Consider the following 24,720-nt stretch of genomic DNA (forward strand, 5'->3'; position numbering starts at 1 on the left):
AAAAAAAGAAAATTCATAAATAAACCAAGATAAATTATAGAATGTTTTCCATGCTCATTGTAAAAAATCAGAAACTTTTTACAGAAAAATATATAAAAAAAATATAAAAAAATACTGCACAAGTTTGCATGCCCTTTTATAATTATGGCTATGGCTGTGTTCAGATTATACACAAATATTCCTGCAGCTCCTTTACTGTAGCTGCCTTTAAAGTCTTGTCCTTTTATGAATTTTGATGGAATGTCCTGTTTAAAGCATGTTTAAGCAATTGATTCTTGCTTTATTCTCCTCAGAATTGAATTGGGTCTGGAGCTCAGGATGACTGGGCCTCAGGCCAATGAAGCATTTACTTGCTGTCATGATTTTAGGAGATGGGAGAAAACCCACACAGGCCATGATAAAGAAGAAAAAAAAATTTCATTCTGTGTGCCCCAAAAAGTCTAGGAGGTAGTCCAGTTCTTACCTCATCTATAAATCTTATAAAGGTATAGACTATTTAATTAATTACAGTTATGATAGAAACAGAATTGAGTGTTACTGACTATTGTTGAAAATTTTCTGAAAATCATACTTTTCATCATTCATACATTTAATCATTAATCACTTTTAACTTTTAATCATTAAGGGAAGTTTAAATTACCTTAACCAACTTAGAAATTTGATTTCCTTTCATCTTTAAGACAATTTTTAATCATTAAAATAAGGATATACATACATTTTATATATATATATATATATATATATATATATATATATATATATATATATATATATATATAAATATATAAAAAACAAAAACAAAGAGAAGTTAACAGTTAATTTGAAATAAATTGTTTAATCATTAAACTTACTCGGTTATGCTAAATCAAATCTATGATTACTTTAATATAGTATAGGTAAGTTTACTTTAATCATTACCTATTCTCATTTTACATAAACATGAATTTTACCTATCTAATTATCTTATCTAATCTAATTATTATCTAATAATCCAGTTGGTTCATTACAGGGGAAAAAAAGTATAAAACCACAAAAAATAGAGATGAGCAATTATCTGGCTTAATCATCATTAGTTGGTGAAGGGGTGCATTGTCAGTGGATGCAGAGTTTGGGGAAACAGGAGGTGGAGGATTTGGAGCAGGAGCTGAGTGAACAGGGGGTTCAGGTACTTCAGGTTCTTCGGGGAAACCATTAAGAGTCGGCTCAGGTTGGAGAGGGACCCCAAGAGTAATAGGCAGGTTATCCGCAAGTGCCAGCAGGTTCAGTGGCCAGGAGTCTCACCATGTGGCAGAGTTACCAATATTCATCTAGGGACTGTCGGCTGGGCCTTTGGCCTATAGGATTATTCCTGAACCTTCTGGCATGTCTGCGGTCCATGGCTCTGGTGTAAATAACATGGAAAAAAAGGAACATAGTCTGTCAGTAAAAGTGCAAATATCTTCGCTAAAACGGAAAAATAAGTTGGAAAAAAAAGACCGAAACCTTGAGCTTAAGTGAGAGAATGCCATAACAATCTTTATCTTAGACAACACTGACAAATGTTTGAGAGAGAGCCTAAAATCTTTTTTTTTTTAAACTAATATAAACTTTTATATACTATAATGTACGAAAAATATGTCACAGCATAGGGAATAAGACCCTGACCTATGTAAATAAGAAGTAAATTACCCAGGTAAAAGGATGGAGGTAAGTTTCCTTTGGGAAGGTAAAAAAACAACAGGTATCCTGAGCTCCAAGATGGAAGTTGAGGTTGGAGAAGATGTTGTTGAGGTGCAGGTGCCGGGTTGGGTGGGTGAAGTTACATCCAAATGGAAAAATATCATCTTAGTGGCTGATGTTAATGAAAACAGGGGAAAAAAAATACAGAATGGCTGGCCAGCATAAACGTGATGGAAAAATACGGATAGGGACCTAAAAGGTTAAAGGGCTTGAAGCAGTGGAGAAGATAAAAATAAACTGACCAATCCTAACGTAAATAAATAAACTGACTCAAACCAATCTAAACTAAGAAACAGAGCTACTAAGTTTACCACATTATCACATCAGGAGTGGAAACTAAGTAAATAAGGATAGCATCCTTTCCTTAAATACTGGTGAAAATCCTTAGTATTCTAAATAATTGCCAGGCATCCACCATGAACCTCACATGAAAAAAACAAGTACACAAGTATATGGAACATTATAATGTAGGCACTAGCCAAAATCCACCCAAATGTAACATTCTACATAGGTGCGTAAATTTCCTTCATAATTGGCGCGCGCGCGCTCCCGTGCTGAAGAGACTTGACGGGACGTGATTTATGACGTGCTTTCTTTTCAAAGCATCATGGGATTAGTAGTTCATACAAGCTTATAAAAAAAGTTGATTTTTTTAAATAGGTTTTCGACATTTTTATAGTATTTCACTGGCTCTAATAACGATTAAAACACTAAATATTTGTAGAGGTAAATGACGGGATACCTCATCATCGTGTATATATATATAAATGCACGTGTTCAGGTACACATCTCCCATGAGCCTTTGCTCTCTGTCACAAAACAACAACAACAACAACGCCATTTTTAGAGATCCAAGGCAACTGAAAATCTACCGCGACACCGGCCAGCGCGAGCGCAGGAATTAGGTCATTTCACTCACACGCGCGCACACACACACACACACACACACACTCACTTAGAGAGACAGACGCAGGCGCTAATGGTTAATTAAAACGTAGTTGTTCACCTTTGCTAACTATAAGCTTCAAATGCACCACATCTTGCTGTTTCGGATGTTTTGGAGCGCGGGTCCAGGCTTAAAGCACAGCGGATCTTCACCGATTCAGCAAGACATCTCTACTGACTAAACACCAAGCAGGTAACCAGCTAGCTCGAGCAGCAAAACAAAATGGCTAGGGACACTTGTACTGAGTAAAGGTGGAAACATTCATTAAGGTGTCGGGTGTCAAGGCTCAGAAATTTGTCTAAGCAAATAAACGTATAAAATGATCTGTTCCACCAATATCAGTCTGCATCACCAGCACTCAAACATGGACTCACCTACTTGGAGATTATAACAAGCTATTAGTGCTAGCGTGTTTTGTTTGGTCGATGTAATGAAAAATAAAACAAAACAAAAACAGATTAAACACAAAATATAACGTAAATGCAAATTGTACACAAAACAGCTCTGTTTTGATCGCTTTCTTGCTTCAGTGGAGTAGTTCATTTTTGCACACATCTTGTTTGCAGAACTTTAGTAGGCAAAACATTATGAGCACTGACAGGTGAAGTGAATAACACTGATCATCTCCTCATCATGGCACCTGTTAGTGAACATTTTGTCTTCAAAGTTGATGTGATAGAAGCAGGAAAAATATGCAAGCGTAAGGATTTGAGTGAGTTTGACGAAGGGCCAGATTGTGATGACTAGATGACTGGATCAGAGCATCTCCAGCTCTTGTGGGGTGTTCCTGGTCTGCAGTGGTCAGTATCTATCAAAAGTGCTCCATGGAAGAAACACTGGTGAGCCGGTGACAGGGTCATGGGTGGCCAAGGCTCACTGATGCACATGAGGAGCGAAGGCTGGCCCGTGTGATCCGATCCAACAGACGAGTTACTGTTGCTCAGACTGCTGAAGAAGTTAATGCTGGTTCTGATAGAAAGGTGTCAGAATACACAGTATCTTTTATAATAAGTACACCTATATAATATACATTTTAAATACAGTTCGATGTGGAATGATCCCATAATAATACATAATAATGTCAGATATGCTTTGCCAAAGTTTTCTAGTGTGACTTCAGTGTCGGAATGAAAGCAGTGAGGTCTCAAGGTGTGATTTACAAACTTGTGTGCATATTTATTCAAAGAAGTGATGATTATGCTTTTTGCAAGTTCCAGCCGTGAGCAGAACAGTGATGAGGTCAGCGTGTTGTTTTATGTGAAAGTGAGAGTCTGTTTTTTTAATTTATGTTCTCATTTTCAAGAATGAAAAGAAGAATAATCCGACACAAAGAGGCCAGTGGCTCGTCCTGTGAGGAGCGGATGGAGGCTTGTAAGAAAGCTAGACGTCCCAGTGAGGACTGTGGAGATGTGGCGTCGTCCTGGGCATGGCTACCACAGGAGATCCTGCTGCGTGTCTTTCAGTACTTGCCCTTGCTGGATCGAGCTTTTGCCTCTCAAGTTTGCCGTGGTTGGAATGAAGCATTTCACATGCCTGAGCTCTGGAGATGTTTCGAGTTTGAGCTCAACCAACCTGCAAGCTCTTACCTTAAGGCCACTCATCCTGATCTCATCAAGCAGATCATCAAGAAGCACTCTAATCATTTACAGTATGTCAGTTTTAAGGTGAGGAATGTTTGGACATCTGTTTTATTGTGTCTGGCTGATTTTTTATATTAGTAGACATACAAGAACCAGGGAATTGCAAAGTAATTTGTAGATGTAATGTCTGGTTATTGTTTCCGCTTTGCGATGTAACATTGCACCAAATGTGTATGCAGGTGGACAGCAGTACGGAATCAGCAGAGGCAGCCTGCAACATCCTGTCTCAGCTTGTAAACTGCTCAATAAAGACCCTTGGCCTCATTTCCACAGCACGTCCAAGTTTTATGGAGCTAACAAAGGTAAAAACATGAAGAAACCTCATGGATTTTTTTTTTGTGCCTTGTCTCCGTATGAATGTGTAAAGTTTCCTCTTTTAATCTTTTCAGTCCCACTTTATCTCTGCACTGACTGTGGTGTTTGTCAACTCCAAGTCTCTGTCATCACTCAAGATTGATGACACGCCTGTTGATGACCCATCACTCAAGGTCTTGGTGGCCAACAACAGTGACACCCTCAAACTGCTAAAGATGAGCAGCTGCCCCCATGTCTCCCCTGCTGGTAGTCATATGTTTAATATAAATGTGTTTAAAGATTTGAATTGGATGTATTGATGACACTCGTTTATAACTAGAAAAAAAAACATTTCCTACAGTTATGTGGAAAAGAAACTGCACCTTCTCTTTCAGTTCTGTGTTCTTATATAATCAGGGCCTAAATAACAAATGTGTGAACAAACTTAAAAAAAACACACAAAAGATTTCAGTATGTAGTAATTATTCCTAAAAACTTAAGTCGTCTTTGTCACATTTACATTACTGCACAGTGAAATTCTTTCTTCACAAATCCTATCTTTGGGGTTTGGGGTCAGAGTGCAGGGTCAGCCATGATACAGTGCCCCTGGAGCAGGGTGGGATGGGGGCCTTGCTCAAGGGCCCCACGGTGGCAGCTTGGCGGTGCTGGGGCTTGAACCCCAATCTTCCGGTCAGCGACAGAGAGCCTTAACTACTTGAGCTACCATCGCCCTTGTAAACAAACATTTTGAAACCAGGTGGAAAAAATAAGCACAACTAATACTAAGCACAGTTCAAAGATCCCGCCCACAGCATCTCAATGGGGTTGGGGTCTAGACTTTGACTCAGCCATTGCAAGAAAATGTTTTTCTTTAGACATTCAGATGTCAATTTGCTGGTATGCTTAGGATCATTGTCTTGCTGCATGACCCAATTTCAGTCCAGCTTAAGCTGCTGGACAGATGGCCTCATGTTTGTCTCAGGAATATTCTAGAATAAAGTGGAGATCATCATTATCTCAAAGTCTCCAAGGTTCTGTGCCTGCAAACCACGCTCAGATCATCATTATTCCATCACAGTGCTTGACACTTGGCATAAGGTGTATGTGGTGATATTCTGTGTTTTTGCAACGCATAGCTCTGTGCATAAAGACCAAACCTGTACAAATCTGTACATTGGTATCCTCAGTCCAATTGTTCCAAAACTTTACATCCAATTTTGCGAACCTCAGTTGTGCGGTCATATTCATATGCAAAACAGGCTTTTTCATAGGTTATTTATTTGTTTATAGAAGTTGGTGAGGACCACAAAGTTGTTATTTAGTCCCTGATTGAATAAAAACAGAACTGAAGGAGTGTGCACTTTCTTTTTTCCCCATGACTGTAAGTGACTGTAAGTAATAAGATTTCTGTTTTGTTTGTTTTTTTCTCATGTGTGTGTGTTATATTCAAAGTAATATTAGCTGTGGGTTACACCACTGGTCTTCTAGCTATTTAGTTTTACAAAATAACCAAGCACTTCAACAAAAACCTTTATGTTGTGGAAAACGCCGTGATCAAAATTAGAAAACAGTAACCACTGTAGCCAAAAAGAAGATTACAACTAAAGTGTCTGAGAGTTATAGCTGTCAAAAATTAGTAGGAAGTTTTGAGTGACTTCAGTACATCTGTAGCTGCGGCTTCTCACACTGCTCTGGCGTGGTCAATTCTTCTTCCAGTCTCTTCCACAGGGCTAGCAATTTTTTATTTCAGTGTTGGCTAGCCATTTTTTATTTCAGTGTTGGCTAGCCATTTTTTATTTCAGTGTTGTTTGAGACCCAAGTCCTGCTGCAGAAAACCTCCCCCAAAACATGACACTTCCTCACTTTTACTGACTTCTTCACACTATGGCTTTCTCCAGTTTGATGCTGAACATAATGTTTCCAATCGTACCCAAATAAGTTAAACTTGCTCTCATCGCTAAAGTGAACTCAAGACCAGTTCATGGTTGGGGGGTTGTTTTCTGCAGAAGGATAATCTTCATCATATACTTTTTTTCCGTCATCAAGCTTTCATCAAAGAACTATTACTTATGCCCCTGAGGTGTTCCACTTCTGCAGAATTACCTAGGTTGCATAAACACAGGATTTGAGGTTTTCTTTTGAAGAGAACAGAAACTAAAGCAGAAAAAGAATGAGATTCAATTGTGCATCTTGCTTGAGTAAGGTTTTAGCATTAGATTTGATATGAAGTGCATGTAGGCCATGTAGTGGATTGTTTAATGGGAAAACACCAGACTTAAAAATGCTACAGTTTTTAAAAAAGAAAGATATTACTGTTGGCACACACAATATGAGTTACTTAAGTATTAATTCACCTTTCAAAATGCCAGAGATTGTTGAAAGAATTTGTAAATGATCCTTTATCTCTGCCTTTCTGTCAGGAATCCTTTGTGTCGCAGATCAGTGCCATGGCTTGAGGGAGCTGGCACTGAATTACCACTTGCTGAGTGACGAGCTCCTCCTTGCGCTCTCCTCGGAGAAGCATGTGCATCTGGAGCACCTACGCATCGATGTTGTGAGTGAGAACCCAGGTCAGCAGTTTCATACCATCAAAAAAAGCAGCTGGGATGCCATGGTGCGCCACTCACCCAAGTTCAACCTGGTCATGTACTTCTTCCTGTATGAAGACGAGTTTGAGCCTTTCTTCCAGGAAGAGATTCCCGTCACACACCTCTACTTCGGCCGTTCGGTCAGTAAGGAAGTTCTCGGACGCGTTGGCATGAACTGCCCTCGGCTCGTGGAGCTGGTGGTGTGTGCTAATGGCTTGCGCCCCCTGGACGAGGAGCTGATTCGCATCGCTGAGCGCTGTACACAGCTGTCGGCCATCGGCTTAGGCGAGTGTGAGGTGTCCTGCAGCGCCTTTGTGGAGTTCGTTAGGATGTGTGGGAGACGCCTCACACAGCTCTCCATCATGGAGGAGGTGCTCATCCCTGACCATAAGTACAGCCTGGATGAGATTCACTGGGAGGTTTCAAGACATCTCGGCCGTGTCTGGTTCCCAGACATGATGCCTACCTGGTAAGGTATTTGAGCATCAGATTATTTGATTCATTACCAGCATGACAAGCTTATTACTTTAAGCTATAAAGCAGTTCTAAACTCTTCAGTGTATTCCAGATGTTTCCTTGGTGTTTGAGATATTGTAGTATTAAACATGGCAGGATTTATCAGTGGTATTTTGGTTTTACTAATAAAAGTGTTTAATCAAGAGTTTAAGGAGGGAAAGATCTTCACTGGTGTAAACACTTTATTAAAATAGTAAGGCTTTTTTCCTGTATACTTAATACTATGTGTATATGCTGACAATCATGAGAGAAAAAGCTTTTTATCATTACTGAAACTACAGCTATATTATTACAGTTGTACAATGCTGTGTAGTTTATTTATGTAACTATGTATTTCACATTAATATTTTGTCAAAAAGCTAGATGCAGAATTTTGCGTTTGCATCTTAATCAAATTTACTCTAATTTATATAAACAATGGAAACTGGGAATATGTAAAATTATAGAAATTCTGTTGGCAACAAATGTGGATTCATGAGGCAAAAACACTTTATTATAAAGGTAGTTAGTAGTAGGTGCTTCTTTCTAGTAGAAGTGGGCGATATGACACAAAAAAATCATGTAACAGTCCTCTAAGGCATTTCTATAACACATTTTTTCAGAAGAAACTTCAAGCAAAACAGTGTTGCATTTAATTTGATTATACCTAAACTTTATTTAATGTCTATATATATATATATATATATATATATATATATATATATATATTTAAAATAACATTTTCTTTATAAAAAATTCTAAATACTGAAGGAGGGGAAAAAATAAATCTTAAAAAGTAATTTTAACAAAAACATAATGCTATTGTGATCTCTGATATCACGCATTGTGATATATATAAAAAAAGAGCATTATGACGTCACAATCTTAAGACTATATCGTCATATCGCCTGTACGTTAATTTCTAGTGTGTCCTATTGAGTGACTATTACTTGTATCTTATGTTTCCAACTATATGTTTTAAGAGGTGACGTATTAAAAACCTGTTGCTTGCTATTGTAAGTGGCCGGAAATCAGTTTTGTTCCTTGTATACAGACTGAGAGAAATGTGGCAGTTAATTAAAACAAGTCTGGAATTTTCACAATATTTCTAACTAATTTTTGATCTGCAGTTATGTTGTAAAATTCTTTTTTTTTCAACCAGATGTACATTCTGGGATTTTATGTGTTCACTTGTACTATATGTCACTAAGGTATTTAGTCATACCTTGGATCTTGAGTTAATATTAGGATGGTTAGTTTATTTGTGTATATTTTAAAGATGTGCTGAAGGCAATGTGAGAGGCTGCTTTCTTGGCATGAGCAGCCTGTCAATGATGTCTTATAAACTACTGTCCTGCTTTTTTTTTTTTTTTTAAAATAATCAAATGTAAACAGGTTTATATTGGGTAACATCAGGACCTTTGATTGTGATGACATTCATTTGTTTTGATGATTTAAAGCACTTTAGACACATAGACCAAATTAACTACAGTAATGTAAGTGCAAGCACAGGAGAAGCTGTAGATGAGCAATTATGGTTTGCACTTAAAAATCTGTTCAACAAATTAGCATTAGACAAGATTTTATAGATTCCTTTAGAAATGTTAGCGGTGGCTTTGCAAAACAGTTCATCTAGATAAATATTTCAGAACTAAATATAGTCCTATAGGCTCTTTGGCCTAATTTTGTTGCTTCATATTAGGGAAGCCCAACATTATTCTGACCCTAATTGCTGTTGTATTTAAATATTGTTCAAAATACTGTTGGTACTTATGTTTCCTATACACTTATTCTGGGGTTTAGGTGTCACTAATGATATAGATATAAATTTATATATATTTACACGCACACACACACTGATCAGCAATAAAATTCTATCCCACTGGACCAACACTAACCACTGCATACCAGGAACAATCTACAAGACCTGCTGTTTTGGACATGTTCTGACCAGGTCATCTAGCCATCACAATTTGGCCCCGGTCAAAGTCACTCAGATTTTGACGCTTGCCCAGTTTCCTGCCTCCAGTGCATCAACTTTAACTGGCTAATGTATCTTGACAGATGCCACAGTAATCAGTGTTATTCACGTCACCTGTCAGTGGTTATAATGTTATGGCTGATCAGTGTATATAATAATTATTTGTCTAAAACCGTTCAAAAACAAGGCTTTGTTGTCTTTGGGGATAAACTTTTTTTTGTGCTTAGTCAACATCTATTTTGCATTGTTTAAATAAACTATATAAAATGGCCATTGTGCACTGTGTGATTATTTCAAATGTTAATGTATAATGTGGTTATATGTTAGTTAAATACTTATATTGGCTACATGAACAAAAAAACATTACTCTGTGTACTACCATTGTGATGCAGTCCACATTTAGTATTTTATTTGACAGCAAACTGCCAAAGATTACAATTTTTATTCATTAAAGAACATTTAATGAATGACATCAAACTTTTCATGTATTTGTAGTTAGATTTAGTGCTGCAGGATGTCTGTGACAAGTTCACCTTATAACCACCATAAAAAGTCACATCCTCAGCCTCCCCACTCACGTGTTTACTGGGCATTTTGTCCTCTTCGCTCTGGGGTTACTCAGATGTCTAAACTTTCCTGATGTTGGGTAAGACGATAATCATGAATAAATGGGTCAAAACAGACCCACTGAAGATTGGCTAGCCTTGGATGTATACTGAATCTGAGGAAAATCCCAATCATTCCATTGATTGTGGGCTAGTCCCTTGAATTGTCTTGGCATCAATTTTAAGCTTATTATCTATCCTTAACTACTACTGTAATTACAGGATGATACTGTAACTGCAGTTAATTACACTACAGTTTCTTTATTCACATTTACTCAATGTGAATCTCATTCACTTACTACTTCCAATGCTGATTATGAAAATACAATAAAAACCAGTAAAAAAAAAAAGAAAGAAAAGTCATTCTTTAACATCCATTGACAAAAAAAATGCAGGGTATGTTGCTGAGAAAACAGAAAGCCAACCTTCCTGAAAAATTAATAAATTATTCCCAATTCTACTTCTTGACTATTTCAAAGCAATGACACTTTAAAACATTGAGACATTTTAAAACATTTGTTTACATGGAATGTCCACCATACAAGGCCCTGTGTAATCTATTGATACATAAACAATAACATTAGAATGAGCAAATTAATAAGAAAAAATATAATCTGCGATTTGTCTTGCAACTAGAACTACGTATCTGAGCTGTGCTTTAATAGAAGATGAAGCCAACACTTTATGACCAATCTGAATTGAGCCTTCAACAATGTTTTAGTATTTACAACACAACACATGACTTGTTACCCAAGGCAAAGTGGAAATAATCACTGACTAATCACAAGTAACATGTGACTTTCATGTGCAAAACTGTCATAACTTGTTGACAAGGTGAAAAGAAAGAAGAAAAAACAAACTCAAGGCAACCATTATCATGGGAGAGGAACTTCTTCATAAGTAATTTGGATGTAGGGTGGCTTCATAGGCAAGTGCCAATACTCAAAGTTGTAGAACATATAGAATGTCTTCTCCAGCACTACTTTTTCATACACTTCCAACAGGCTGAGGATAAACTGAAGCTTTGACTGGTGAGGCTGAAAAGAATGATAAAACTTTCTGATATCTGTGGCCAGATTTTTCATTGAGGGTTGATCAAAGATGCTGCCATCATCTCCAAGGTAGGTAGGCTCACCACTGTACAGGTAGATTTTAGTGTAGTTTGTCTGAGTTTTGCTTGAGAGCTTGGCTCCTAGCTCTGCCAATTTCCTGTAGGTGCGGTGTATGAACTGTGAACAGTCATACGAGTCGAACCATGTAGTTGAGTTGGGTCCTGGGTCTGACCGTACCGTCCACGTCTCATAATAAATACCCGTCTCGTTGTCCTGTTGAACCCATTGTGCCAGTTCATTAAACTGCTTGCCTATGACAGAAAACAGTGACGCACAGAATCATACGAAAACAGTACTAAAAACATTTGCACACTTGTGTACAGCTTCTTACCAGAAATCTCTCCCACTTTCTCCAGAGTTCCATTCTGTTTCCAGTGCACATCATCTATTCCCTCAAAGAAGCACGCAGCACCCTGGTTACACCAAAAAGGAGCCGTTACACCCTCTCTTTCGTGGGGAAAAGTGCAGTTTCCAAGCTGGAAAAGCTCGTACCATTCCATGGTATAGTTTCTTCCTGTCTCTGAGCTGGCAAATCCAATGGCATCATGCATTATATGCTGGAAACAGAAGATGCACTGTTAATTCTGTTTATCATAATGGAGCCTATTAGACTTCAACTGTGTTCTAAACTTACAAATTTCCCTAAAAGATCTCCATATTTGAATTCCCACACAGGAGTTTGTAGTCTAAACACGGAAATGACATCACTGTCTCTCATGGAGGGGATGCGACCATCTGGGTCTCCAGTTGGGCAAAAGGGGTAAAGGGCTTGGCAGTAAGGGTCAGTGGGCGGACGACGGTCGAATCTCCTAGTCATTTACCAACACACACACACACACACACACACACACACACACACACACACACAGAGAGACAGAGAGTCGGGAATGCAATCTATATCATGGGTTCACAAATTCAAACATTATTTAATTGTGTACAATAATATCATTTGTATAATTATTATTCCAACAAACTTTTTTGTTTGTTTGCTTGTTTTTCTGACATCATATATATATTATGAAACTAGAACAACTTGAATAATATGTCTCTGTTTTTACAGATCCTTTGAAACACTTAATTTTTGTGGTCAGAAAAATAGCGGAATGGGCGGTAGTCGTGTAAAAGATAGACAGCGCGCGCACACACACACACACACATTAAATAAAAAATGTTCCGCAAAACATCTACCTTGAGAATGAATACAGTTTACTAGATTGTACATAATACTGTGAAAGGCACCAGAAGAAAGGGGTTAAAATGCAGAAGTCCCAGATGAATCTCTCACACTGCTGTGTAATAATTAGTGGAGATAAACTCGCGGTGTGTGAACTTACCTGTAAGGAACAGGCCACACTCTCTTCCCACTAACATTCTTACACTTGATCAAAATGAAGAAAGAGATCAGAGTGAGAAAATAAAAGCATCTGATAGTCATGTTTCACGCTTCATGTTAGACTTCGCTGTGCAGAAACTTTGTTTGTTTCCGCGAGACACGCACTTCCTCATTTCCTCGCATGACTCTGGTCACGTGGTTTTCTAAATCCAATAAAAAAGCCTCGTGACGAATCTTATGCAAAAGTCACTTGTGTGCTGAAACTGACCGAAACTGTCCACTATTCTGCAGTTAACTACTTCTCTACAACGCTAAAAAATAATGCACTCTTCTAATATCTTAATATCCCATGCATACTTAACTTTTGAGCTGGCTTAAATGATATAAATCTTATGTAAAAGTGACATTAAAAAACATGATAATTCACATGATATGCAATTTTGAATAATAATAATAATAATAATAATAATAATAATAATAATAATAATAATTAATAAGAAGAAGCAGAAGAAGAAGAAGAAGAAAAAAGAAGAAGCAGTAGAAGAACTCCTAACAAATGTATGCATGATAGTAATATGTTTATTTCAGGATTAACATTTAAGAAAATGACAAAAACAAACATTTAAGACAACACCTGCAGTTTATAAATATTATATAATTAACAGCGCGCCTCCTTCAAAAGGCGAACACATTGCGCATGTCTGTTATAGGCGAGGTGTGCGCGAGCGTTCCCATGGTAACGGCAAACGCAAAGAATCCACGCTATTTGCAGTTAGCTTGTTAGCGGATATCAGTCTGTTAACGGAAAACAAACAGAGGGAACATGTCGGACATTGGCTCTGAGGAATTTGACGATGAGCAACCTTTTCATGGAGTAAGTAGGGCAAATTCATTGGGGGCATTTTCACTGTGGAATAAGTTATCCCTTGTGTGCGTTTTCATGCCCCCTTAATGTGGTGATACTGATCACAAAATAAATGTTTTTAATTGCAAATCTTTTTTATCTGAAAAACTAGAAGAACCAAAGTATTTTCATATTATTCACTTACACTGATACAGAAATGAATGTACACACCCCACAAAGTTTGTGTAACTGTGTGTGTGTGTGTGTGTGTGTGTGTGTGAAGGAGTATGAAGGTGAGCGGAATGAGGCAGGAGAGAGACATGGTGCTGGGAGAGCAGTTCTGCCCAATGGAGACATCTACCAGGGAATGTATGAACATGGCAAAAGATCTGGACAGGTATTTCACAGACTTTGTAGGCATTGTGTATTCATACAGTTAGTATTATTTTAAAATGTAATCTTTCATTTTTATTTTAATTTACATTTAAATTTTATAGATTATTTAAAAAAAAGTTTTGGGTCACCCCTCCAAATCATTGAATTCAGGTGTTGTTTTTCAGGGGTTGGGGTTGGCCCCTTAGTTCCAGTGAAAGGAACTCTTAATGCTTCAGCTTCATACCAAGACATTTCGGACAATTTCATGCTCCCAACTTTTTCGCAGACTGTGAGCCAGGCCAAAACTTGTACGTCTGCCTTTACATGCACATGAATGTAATATGTAGTTGGTCTGCCCTTTGCAGCTATAACAGCTTCAACTCTTCTGGGAAGGCTTTCCACTAGGTTAGGAATTTAGGTGTTTATGGGAGATTTTGACCATTCCTCTAGAAGCACATTTGTGAGGTCAGGACTGATGTTGTATGAGAAAGCCTGGCTCGCAGTCTCTGCTCTAATTCATCCCACATATGTTCCATCAGGTTGAGGTCAGGACTCTGTGCAGGCCAGTCAAGTTTCTCCACACCAAACTCACTCATCCATGTCTTTATGGACCTTGCTTTGTGCACTGGTGTGCAGTCATGTTGGAACAGGAAGGGGTCATCCCCAAACTGTTCCCACAAAGTTGGGAGCATGAAATTAAGAGTTTTTAAGAGTTCCTTTCACTGGGACTAATGAGCCAATCCCAACCCCTGAAAAACAACACCTGAATTTAATGATTTGGAGGGGTGTCCCAAAACTTTTAGCAATATAGAGAATAAAAGTCACCTATTTCTGTTTATTGTTTATGTATATGTTTTGACAGGGAACCTACAGATTTAAGAATGGGGCTCGATACATAGGGGAGTATTGCATGAACCTGAAACATGGACAAGGTGTTTTCTATTACCCTGATGGTTCCAAGTATGATGGTGAGAGTTTGATAAACTATTTTTTTCTAAATATGTGTGGAGTTTCAAGGTGAATGTATGGATAACAGTAAGTGACTGTGAATTGCTTTGGTTTAGGCTCATGGGTGGAAGACCAGCGTCAGGGTCACGGGCTTTACACATATTCTAATGGGGACATCTATGATGGAGAGTGGCTACAGCATCAAAGGTCTATCATTAACACTTGATTTCAAACATATTCTTAGCATCTTAGACATATAAAAACTATAACATTTCCATCTGTAACTTGCTTGGAGAAGTTTGGCCTTCAGTAGAGATTCTTATAAATTGCATAGTCATTGTAGAGCTATTTATTGTTTATGTAGTTATTGTTGTATACTCAATATATATAGATATTTATCTGGTCTCTTTATTATTTTTCCTTCGCTATCTGTTTCACAGACATGGGCAAGGTGTGTACACATACCATGAAACAGGTTCTAAGTATGCTGGCACATGGGTTATGGGTAAGATGGAGTCAGCTGGAGAGTTCATCCATTTAAACCACCGATACCAGGGCAACTTTCACAACAATAATGTAAGTTCTGGCTTCTTAACAACCTCTATACTTTAAAAGCACACACTTGTTTTTGTTTTCTCTTATTTATTAAAGCTTTTTGCAGCCCTCAGGTCCAGGGAAGTATGTGTTTGACTTTGGATGTGAGCAGCATGGAGAGTATTTGCGGGTAGATCAGGTAATGGCTGTATGTGTGTTGCTGGTGTGTTAAAGTAAAAGAAGGTAGAGAGTTGTGTATGCAGTATAAAAATGTGAAAGGAAACGAACCTATTAAACAATGCTGCTATTATGTTATTGATTAAAGTAATTTTCCCCCTGCTGAAACTCCAGCCAGTACTAAATGAGAGGACCATTAAGGATGAGAAGACTATGAAGTTGCATTCCTCCTACCCTCCTCAGGGGGAGCGCTTTATTTCCATTGCGGTCTTTGGAGAAAAGGTTCTGTGGCAATGGTTTAATGACAGTCTTTTGCTGTGCTTTTTTTTGTTAGTATAGTTGCACTGTCGCCCTTGTGCATGCCGACAAGGGCTTGTGAAAGTAAAAGAACTAACCTCTTGTTGCTAATAGGTTTAAGTTAAGTGAATCTGTTTAGCTGTAGTCTGTCACTGGAGTTTCATATGTTTTAACATTATGCACATGTGTATAATGTCAAAGCATAAGCATCTATGCATTTCAGAGAAAGATCATAGTGTAAGTTTGCATCAAATTTTCATTACTCAATCTTTGGCCTGCAGGATAAAGGAGATGCAGAAGATGAGGAACTTGTAACTACCAATGTTCTGAAATGGAAACCCAAAGCTTTGACAGACTTATCATCTTGTGTGTCTGATGCACTGGGTCTAAAGGATAGCGTCTCTTCAGGTACACCTGTAACGTGTCCAAATACCTTTACTGAATGGACCAACCAGTACTTTTTTACAATTTTTATAATTTTACTGTAATCTCATAAATAGTTTGCTACTGCTTAATTTATTATTATTATTATTATTATTATTATTATTATTATTATTGTTGTTGTTGTTGTTGTTGTTGTTGTTGTTGTTGTTAATAATAATAATAATAATAATAATAATAATAATATTATTATTATTATTGTATTCCTACTGTTCCTTTTGTAACAAAGAATTTTGTAAATAACATCATATCAGTGAGGTTAGGAAGACAATAAATCCTGTTTAATTCTAGCCTTCTTCTGTGTCTTTTAGTCCCGGACTTGTTTGAGGAGGAAAAGGCTCAGATGCCCCCAGAAGAGCGGAACATGAGGCAGAGCCCAGCACCAGAAGCCAGTTAGTCTTTATGGCAAATGTCAGAGTGACTGGAATATATGTAAGAAACAACACACAATAGACAGTGGGTTAAACTGAAATAACCCACAATGGGGTGGTGCGATACAACATAATTTGACATTGTAGTATTTTTGATTATTTTTGTATACCCTCATGGTCTGAAGTCAGTTATTTCACCAATCTTCACAATTGTTAATTTATTATTAAATGTCACAGCTCAATTTTTAAAGATTTTGTGCTGTGGAACTTGTCTGAGTTAGTAAGTTGGTTCTTTTTGACATTTATAATAATATGAAACAGTTCCACCACCAGTATCTCTCTCTCTCTCTCTCTCTCTCTCTCTCTCTCTCTCTCTCTCTCGCTTTCTCTCTAACAAACAAGCAAACAAATAAATACAATTTGTTCCATGCAGAGTCTACTGTGTTCAAGTCCCTGTGTAGGAGCAGTTACTATGGAAACAATAACATTAGAACAAAGCAATAAATGCAATTATATGAACCTATTGGTTATGTCACAGTTGTAACTATTGTCTGAGCCATGCTGTTATACAAAAAGAATAAAATAAATAACCTTTCGGTCGTTCAGATTCAGGGATTCAACCATGCCGTGATATAGTGGAGATATAATACTACATAAAAAAATGTACATTAAAACTAACTATTATTATTAGTATTATTATTAATAAACAAATAAAATGAACTGAATCATTAAAATCAATGAATAATGAATTCAAATTCTAATTCAAATTCTAATTAACAATGTATTTTTGTATTATGGTCAGCAGGGGGCAGTGCATACTACCTAGAGTACTATTTTCGTCGCTCAAGACTTTTGTTTACTCAGTTCATATACAAATAAGCCAAGGAGTAACAGCATATATATACTTTACAAATATACTTCACTAATATACTTCACTAATTAATATGGAGGTTTGTAAAAAGACATGGAGAAACCAGCTTATATGTGAAATTCTTAGACTTTTAAAGAATAATGTTCATTCTGTGGGGTTCCAGTGTCCAAGTGCTTTATTCCTGCCATATCAATATTTAGAAACAATTACGATCATAAAAGAAATGTTATGGCCATTTTAAATGTAAGTTAAACAAAAGATGTCTTTGGATTTGAATAAGAAATTAGTAGTAAGGTCTTTATTGAACTGCAATGCAGTATAAGAAAAGCAATATACATTCTTGATCAAATTGCTGTTTGCATACCTTGGAAACAGGTGAACAGGGCTACAGGTTTGAATTACAACTGAGTCACTATGGTCAGTGCTGTAAGGGTGTTTTGTATTCAGTTACACCTTTATTTACCTTCAACTTCCTGCTTTACTCTCCACTTTCTGCTTAATCTTTAGCAAACTACAGCACACTCTTCAAGACAAACTGCACAGACATTGACATCTGATTTTTTTTAAAATTTTTTATCAGTAATTACATTCTGTTGTTGCACACGTTTTTGTGACAAGATAAGCAATGTGGTTGAAACAATACACAGTATCTTGCTGGGGCTGAATCAGTTCTGTCCTTTCTTTGTTCCTGCTTGCTTCCTTTTACTACTGTGTCTCTGTTCTAAACGCGTCGTTCTTTTAACCCAAAGCACTTCTGACTCATGGTTTTCTGTGTGTAGGAGTGAAGCTTTCGCATATCTCTTTATAGCTGTAAATGTTTACTGTAATGGACTTTTTGAGACGGTCTCAACATGTTATACTTAACATTGATTAATGTCACTTATATGACTTACACCCACCTCACCAAAGAATTATTTCTAATTTTAAAAGACTTGCTTAAAAGTTTATTTTGGGGACGATGGTGTGCATTTAGATAAACTAATCTAATGCATGGCATTTATCCAGGATCATCATTTTAGTTGTCTTTGTAAGAGCTGCTGGATTGTTAGAAAGATAGATTAACTTTAGTGAATTCCTCAGCCTACTACAACAAAGCGACATATTTCTGAAAGCACATTTTACTCCTGAACAAATCTGACAGAGAGTTCTCAAGGTCTTGCTTCTCAAGGTAAGGTTAAACTCTCTAAACTCCCAGGATCTGACAGCAGGGCTAGACTTTTTTCTTTTTCTTTTTTTTTTACACTTAGCATTCGCAGTTTACGCAATTTACCTTTTCTACTAGTTTCTTTGTTGTTGCTGAAGAATTACTAATACTTAATGAAGGAATGCTTTAAAAATAACGAGCTGAAATTGATCTCCTTCATAAATGAATAACAAAAATGGGAGTTGTTTCTTCAACATATTGCAGTAGGTTTTCTTTTCTTATTTTAAGATATGTAAAGGTTCATATCATATTTAAAGGTATGATTAGACAAACACTCAGTCAACCTCTTTCACTGTTGGACTTAATATTATTTACTTACAGTACAGTAATACAGAATAATACAGAAACACAGAAATCAGTGAAAGTACCTTCACAAAGTGTGAGTGTGTGTGTTTTGTGGTTGTTAGGGAATACTCCTACAGCTATCTCCAATGGCCTCTAGGAATTCTGATTACGCTGTCAGAAGTAATCAGATCAGTTCAATGAGCTTTTTGTTGTCTTAAATGACATTATGCACAGGAATTGGTCTCGGGCCACTGCACGTGGTCTTTCAGAGCTGCGCTTGTTCACGTCACTCCTACTTTTTCAGACAGGCTAAAATCTTCACTCTCTATTGGTCACACAAAGTTCTAACTGTAACAGTAGGTGTGGTAGCAAACTAGATCTGCCAGAATTCCCAGGAGTCTGTACTGTGGAACTGAGACTAACAGAAGCTGAGGGAATTGTATTCCTGCCAGTTGCTTTAAATCCAGACTGAAGTGGAGAATGCCTCTGAGAAATCAAGATTGTTAGGATATTCTGTTCTCTCTATGGACTCATGATGCAGTGCCATTTAATCCTCCTGGGACTACAGCAGAAAAGGTAAGACGGGAGAGGGGGAAAAAAAAATCACATTTACATATAAAATACATTTACAAATGCAGTTACTACTTATTGATTGAACTGGAATCGATTGAAGGTAGGGAATATTTCTCTCACAACAGATACAGAAACATTGTGCCTGCTAAATATAATGTCATATACATATGACAATTAAATTACAGTTAATTAATTAATTAATAATTAATTCTTTTGGCTGAAAATGTTTGTCTATGGAAACAGATCTTTGTCTAGGATTTGTTGGCATTCAGGATACAGTTAAAGACAAAACATCATGTCTAAAAGCATCATATCTTTTTCTACCTTTGAGAGACTATTGTCCATTTTGATGTCATGTTCTAGTAGCTACACATATTGTAGGACAGTTTCTTGATTAATCATATTATAGTAATAGAAAATATACTAAACAGAAAGAACCCATTTGACCCATTTGTCCACTAAAATATTCTGTACATATATATATATATATATATATATATATATATATATATATATATATATATATATATATATATATATATGCATTATATATATATTAAATTATGTATATGGCTTGAACTTTTCATTTTCTAAATTAAATTTAGGATTTAAATATATTTCTTGGGTAGCTCATTTCATGTTGTCTGAAAGACAAACATTTTAACTGGACAATCATTTCAACAGACCAGTGTGACGATGAGATTCTCTAGGTCAGAGATGGGAAGTAACAATATAATTATTTTGTTACTGTACATAAGTCTGGGTTTTAAATATCTTGAGTTATTCTTTCAGCTAATACTTTTGACTTTTGCTTACTATAAAAAATCTAAAAAGTCTTTACTTTCTACTGTATTTCATGCTATTATATTTATTAAGGCACGTTTATTTGTGAAAAAACTAGAACAGCTAGATGTTAGCATTTGTATCGTATTTACCAGAAAGAAAATTCATATATATGTATATACATACATACAATTGTTTTTAAATTTACATATACAGAAATTTACAATGTAGTTTTCTGATTTAAGCTGAATAAATTCTAAGCTGTATGTATTGTTTAACAGTGTATTTTTTCTGTAGATGATTAGCCTAATTGCTGATTTACATAAAGAATTTCAGTGCTTTTACCACCTCTGACAAAAGGATGCTATGTAAAAAAAGTGATTGCGAATATAATCAGAACAATTTTGAACTGAAGGTTAAACATTTTATAGAATGTTTTTTAATAGGCTTACACGGTGTGAGATTTTATTAGGAGGTCTCTCACACAGGAACAAGGTGCAATGAGAACAAAACAAAGGCCACATTTACATTTACAAGCCTTCTTTCCAAAGCAGTTGGAGGAGCTACACACAAACAGTATCAGCAGTCTTCTCTGTTCCATCTAGTAAATGTTACACATTTTTACTGTAAGTGGGAAATACTATTAGTAACAGATTCTATTGCTTTCCAACACAAGTACATAGGTCACTGTAAGAAAAAAAAATACATTTGATTGATCTTTTTTTTTGGCTAATATGAAAAATTAGAAAAGGCTCCTAAACTATTGTATCTAAATGTGTAATTATGGTGCAAACACACTATGGTCACTAGAATCACTAGCTTTGAGTAAATAGAAATTCTTTGATTCCATAATGAGTAAAGCAACAACAACAACAACAACAACAAAAACCCCTAAAAACAGTAACAACAAATACAACAGCAACAAAACATTTTGTATCATGGGACTACTTGTACAGTGAATGACCTGTGGATAAACCCACCATCAATATTTACACAGTACAATATTAGCTTAAAAAAACTATGTACACACACACACACACACACACAAACATATGTATACATATATATATATATATATATATATATATATATATATATATATATATATATATATATATATATATATATAATGTATATGTGTGTGTGTACATAGTTATATACAACTTCAACAACATATATTAGATTTTTTAAAAATATATAAACTATAATGCCTGAATGTTTATATATATATATATATATATATCTATCTATCTATCTATCTATATATATATATATATATATATATATATATATATATATATATATATATATATATATATATATATATATATATATATATATATATATATATATGACTGACTTCTTCATTTTATTACAGAACACCAACACAATCACCACCTGTTATCTCCAAAGTTTTCTTCGTTAAGCTTTAGTCATGAAGGATCGCTTAGAAGAGCTGCGTCTGCAGATCAAAGCAAATCAGCAAATCATAAGTCATGAAGACAAATCCTTCACCCAAAATGAAGAGGATGAGCCAGTGTCCTTCATTGGCCACTGGCCACAGGCTGTGCTCTTTGAGACTGAGCCTGTACTAGAGAACTTCCTGGATGAGGCCAAGCATGTTCGTGACAGCCTTGAAGACCTGGAGGCTGAGGTTAAGATATTCAGTCAGCAACAAAGAAACTTTGTGGCTACCATGCGGCGTCTCAGCATCATGAAAAAGGAGAGCAGCCTCACTCGGGACATCAAGCTGCAGGCTGAGAACATTCAAAAGAAGCTTGATGCCCTCTCAAAGCAGGCAAAGCTCACTGAGACTGAATTGGGGGCGTCAGCTGCCACGGCCCGGATCCAGCGTGCCCAGCATGATGCACTTTTCCTTCGCTTCCAGGAGGTCATGCGTCAGTACAATGACTCGCTCCTGAGCAAGCAAGACAAATGCAAGCAGTTCATCATCAGGCAGCTGGAGATCTCTGGCCGAGAGGTATCAGAGGAAGAAGTGGAAAATATGGTTGAGCAGGGTAAGTGGGATGTTTTCAATGAGAACATCCTGGTGGATGTCAAGATCACTCGCTCACAGTTGTCTGAGATAGAGCAGCGCCACAAAGAACTGCTCACCCTTGAGAACAACATGAAGGACCTGAGAGAGCTCTTTCTAGATGTGTTCATGCTTGTGGAAGAGCAAGGATTTCAAATTGACAATATCCAGGCCAATGTAGAGAATACTCAGGACTATGTTATGGTTTGTAATGAGAAATTTAAAACGGCAGTCAGATATAGGAGGAAGAACCCTTTAAGAAGACTGTGTTGCTGCTGCTGCCCATGGGCATGAAGAAGGATATAATGTATAGTATGAAGGACTTTTAGTATGGGAAAACATAGAGAGAACTTGTGGAATCTGTAAATAGATAGACATATCTGTGTTAAAAGCAAAACCCTTGCACAGTTTAAGACACTTCTGTAAAATTAAGACACCAGAGTCATGAAGGCTAATTATGGAACTGATATGTAGCTACTAATGACACAAGAGCTTATGTTCAATTTTATATACGTAAAAACATTGTATTTATTTATGACATAGAGATGCTTTTTATTTGTAACCTACACTACATCTATTTTATTATGGCCAACCCCATTTCATTCTGAGCTGTAATTTAAATACATATTAAATATTGTGTGTGTATGTGTGTGTGTGTTTAAAGCTTCAGAAAAAAATATGACATTGCTTTTTTTCTGTCATGCTTTCATTTTGAGTATGATTTCAAAAAATGAATTTATTCAAAAAAGACAATGTCTCATGATGGCTAATCACTAAGCATGAACATATTGTAAATAAGTTTCTAGCACAGTGTAACACTCCAGGTTGGATGCTTGAATGTTTTCCACAATGGCAGTGTGTTAAACTTGATTGTTCTGCATCATATCAGCATTCATTCTGTAAATACAGCTCTATATTTATCAACAGTAAAATCTCCATTATTCATTCAGATGAATGGAGTGAAAGTATGACGTCAGATGACAGATGGTGTATTGTGGAAGAAAATACTGAGAAATAGGGATCTGGGTGTGTTCCATGAACCGCCTAACACTTATCCTGAACAATACTGTTCTAAAAAAGAAATGGTATAAAGATGCTGTTATAAAATGTGATTATATTGACATTTTACATCAGTTTTGATTTTTTTTTTTTACCAAGCCTTAATTTATAGTTTCTTATTCAATAGGTTTTCAAAAATGAACAGGACAGGAATCACTCACTATTATGTGGACTTGACAGGGTTTCTTTATGTGAACTTTTGTTTGCCAAGCTATTCTTGTTGTAGTCACACTTGTTATTGGCTGAATTCCTAGGATGAGAAATCCACAATCTGCTGCAGTGGCAATAATCTGCCACCTATTGTTATAGATATGAAGTACACAAAAGGATATATCAAGTCCTTCTTTGCCAGCCCAGTTTTAATAAGATATTTGGCAAGGAAATGGCACTTACAGAAAAGAAAAATGATTTTTAAAAAATGATTTACTTCCAGTGCATATACAAAATCTACTTTAGAATTACACACATTATGTAATGTTATTTTGTATGGTAAGTACATAATCATAATCATAAAAAGATTAGAAAAAAATCAGGGAAGGCCAGGGCTGGTGGCTGTCACAGGCAGGGCAGGGAAGGTGGGAGGACGTGAATGACCAGTCCAGGCGGGTTGGTAGGAAAGTAGGTAGGTTGGATGAACGTCCTTTCTAGCACAAAAGGCACCCTAAATCCAAAATTTATTTAAATTTGTTAATATGTGTTAAAAAAAATAAGGTGCTGATACCACAATGGGTAAAACTTCCACAGGTAAAGCAGGCCATGCTTCAAAATGAAATGTAATATATTTGCATCAGAATTTGCAGTACTGCAGCCTGACTGCTATATTTTTTGTTTAAATTAATGTTTAACTGGTTTAATTTTTCTGTCTATCCATTTTTTTCAGTTTTGTAACAACCTGGAATTAAAATGGATTTTTATTCTGATTTTAAAATAATAGTCTGAATTATTAAATTATATATATATATATATATATATATATATATATATATATATATATATATATATATATATATATATATATATATATATATATATATATATATATATAATGTTCACCTCACAAAAAAACAAAACAATATCTGTAAACATCCCATGCAAAATTGCTGAAGTAGTGAATTGACGATGGTTTGCCAAGAAGATTCAAAATGTAAACACAATGCTGCAAAAAGCTAACTAATTCTTACCATAAGTGCCTGTAAATGCCAACAACAAC

The 24,720-nt window shown here is 36.2% G+C and overlaps 4 protein-coding genes and 1 long non-coding RNA gene across 5 annotated transcripts; 3 read left to right on the forward strand and 2 right to left on the reverse strand.

Annotated features, from left to right (window-relative positions):
* Nucleotides 1–856: 856 nt before the first annotated feature.
* On the reverse strand, nt 857–2,866 carry LOC131354519 (uncharacterized). The gene is made up of 3 exons (XR_009204762.1): nt 2,726–2,866; nt 1,669–1,831; nt 857–1,381 (listed from the first exon to the last, which is right to left on the reverse strand). It is a non-coding gene; the product is annotated as an uncharacterized LOC131354519 (long non-coding RNA).
* Nucleotides 2,718–9,933, forward strand: fbxl3a (F-box and leucine-rich repeat protein 3a). Its single transcript, XM_058392263.1, has 5 exons — nt 2,718–2,857; nt 3,969–4,329; nt 4,485–4,607; nt 4,695–4,866; nt 7,020–9,933. Exons 2-5 carry the CDS (start codon nt 3,970–3,972, stop codon nt 7,658–7,660), a joined length of 1,296 nt encoding a protein of 431 aa, XP_058248246.1. The 5' UTR covers nt 2,718–2,857; nt 3,969; the 3' UTR covers nt 7,661–9,933.
* Nucleotides 9,022–12,900, reverse strand: cln5 (CLN5 intracellular trafficking protein). The gene is made up of 4 exons (XM_058392264.1): nt 12,715–12,900; nt 12,015–12,189; nt 11,712–11,937; nt 9,022–11,631 (listed from the first exon to the last, which is right to left on the reverse strand). The coding sequence occupies exons 1-4, from the start codon at nt 12,813–12,815 to the stop codon at nt 11,144–11,146; spliced, it is 990 nt and encodes a 329-aa protein (XP_058248247.1). The 5' UTR covers nt 12,816–12,900; the 3' UTR covers nt 9,022–11,143.
* Nucleotides 12,901–13,422: 522 nt separating this feature from the next.
* rsph1 (radial spoke head component 1) lies at nt 13,423–17,105 on the forward strand. Its single transcript, XM_058392266.1, has 8 exons — nt 13,423–13,587; nt 13,841–13,954; nt 14,795–14,900; nt 14,997–15,087; nt 15,321–15,456; nt 15,542–15,613; nt 16,170–16,296; nt 16,641–17,105. The coding sequence occupies exons 1-8, from the start codon at nt 13,537–13,539 to the stop codon at nt 16,724–16,726; spliced, it is 783 nt and encodes a 260-aa protein (XP_058248249.1). The 5' UTR covers nt 13,423–13,536; the 3' UTR covers nt 16,727–17,105.
* A 1,923-nt stretch (nt 17,106–19,028) lies between these two features.
* Nucleotides 19,029–24,387, forward strand: stx19 (syntaxin 19). Its single transcript, XM_058392265.1, has 2 exons — nt 19,029–19,636; nt 21,795–24,387. Exon 2 carries the CDS (start codon nt 21,852–21,854, stop codon nt 22,743–22,745), a length of 894 nt encoding a protein of 297 aa, XP_058248248.1. The 5' UTR covers nt 19,029–19,636; nt 21,795–21,851; the 3' UTR covers nt 22,746–24,387.
* Nucleotides 24,388–24,720: the final 333 nt, after the last annotated feature.

The sequence above is a fragment of the Hemibagrus wyckioides genome, linkage group LG06, assembly GCF_019097595.1.
Source record: "Hemibagrus wyckioides isolate EC202008001 linkage group LG06, SWU_Hwy_1.0, whole genome shotgun sequence".
Classification (NCBI taxonomy): domain Eukaryota; kingdom Metazoa; phylum Chordata; class Actinopteri; order Siluriformes; family Bagridae; genus Hemibagrus; species Hemibagrus wyckioides.

Excerpts from the sequence above, each read along its gene's own strand:
- fbxl3a (XM_058392263.1), top strand. The coding sequence starts at position 3,970 with ATGAAAAGAAGAATAATCCGACACAAAGAGGCCAGTGGCTCGTCCTGT. Across the intron at positions 4,330-4,484 it reads TACAGTATGTCAGTTTTAAG|GTGGACAGCAGTACGGAATC; the intron begins GTGAGGAATGTT and ends ATGTGTATGCAG. Across the intron at positions 4,608-4,694 it reads GTTTTATGGAGCTAACAAAG|TCCCACTTTATCTCTGCACT; the intron begins GTAAAAACATGA and ends TAATCTTTTCAG.
- rsph1 (XM_058392266.1), top strand. The coding sequence starts at position 13,537 with ATGTCGGACATTGGCTCTGAGGAATTTGACGATGAGCAACCTTTTCAT. Across the intron at positions 15,457-15,541 it reads GCAACTTTCACAACAATAAT|CCCTCAGGTCCAGGGAAGTA; the intron begins GTAAGTTCTGGC and ends AGCTTTTTGCAG. Across the intron at positions 16,297-16,640 it reads AAAGGATAGCGTCTCTTCAG|TCCCGGACTTGTTTGAGGAG; the intron begins GTACACCTGTAA and ends TGTGTCTTTTAG.
- cln5 (XM_058392264.1), bottom strand. The coding sequence starts at position 12,815 with ATGACTATCAGATGCTTTTATTTTCTCACTCTGATCTCTTTCTTCATT. Across the intron at positions 12,190-12,714 it reads GTGTGGCCTGTTCCTTACAG|GAGATTCGACCGTCGTCCGC; the intron begins GTAAGTTCACAC and ends GTAAATGACTAG. Across the intron at positions 11,938-12,014 it reads GAGATCTTTTAGGGAAATTT|CATATAATGCATGATGCCAT; the intron begins GTAAGTTTAGAA and ends TTCTGTTTCCAG.
- stx19 (XM_058392265.1), top strand. The coding sequence starts at position 21,852 with ATGAAGGATCGCTTAGAAGAGCTGCGTCTGCAGATCAAAGCAAATCAG.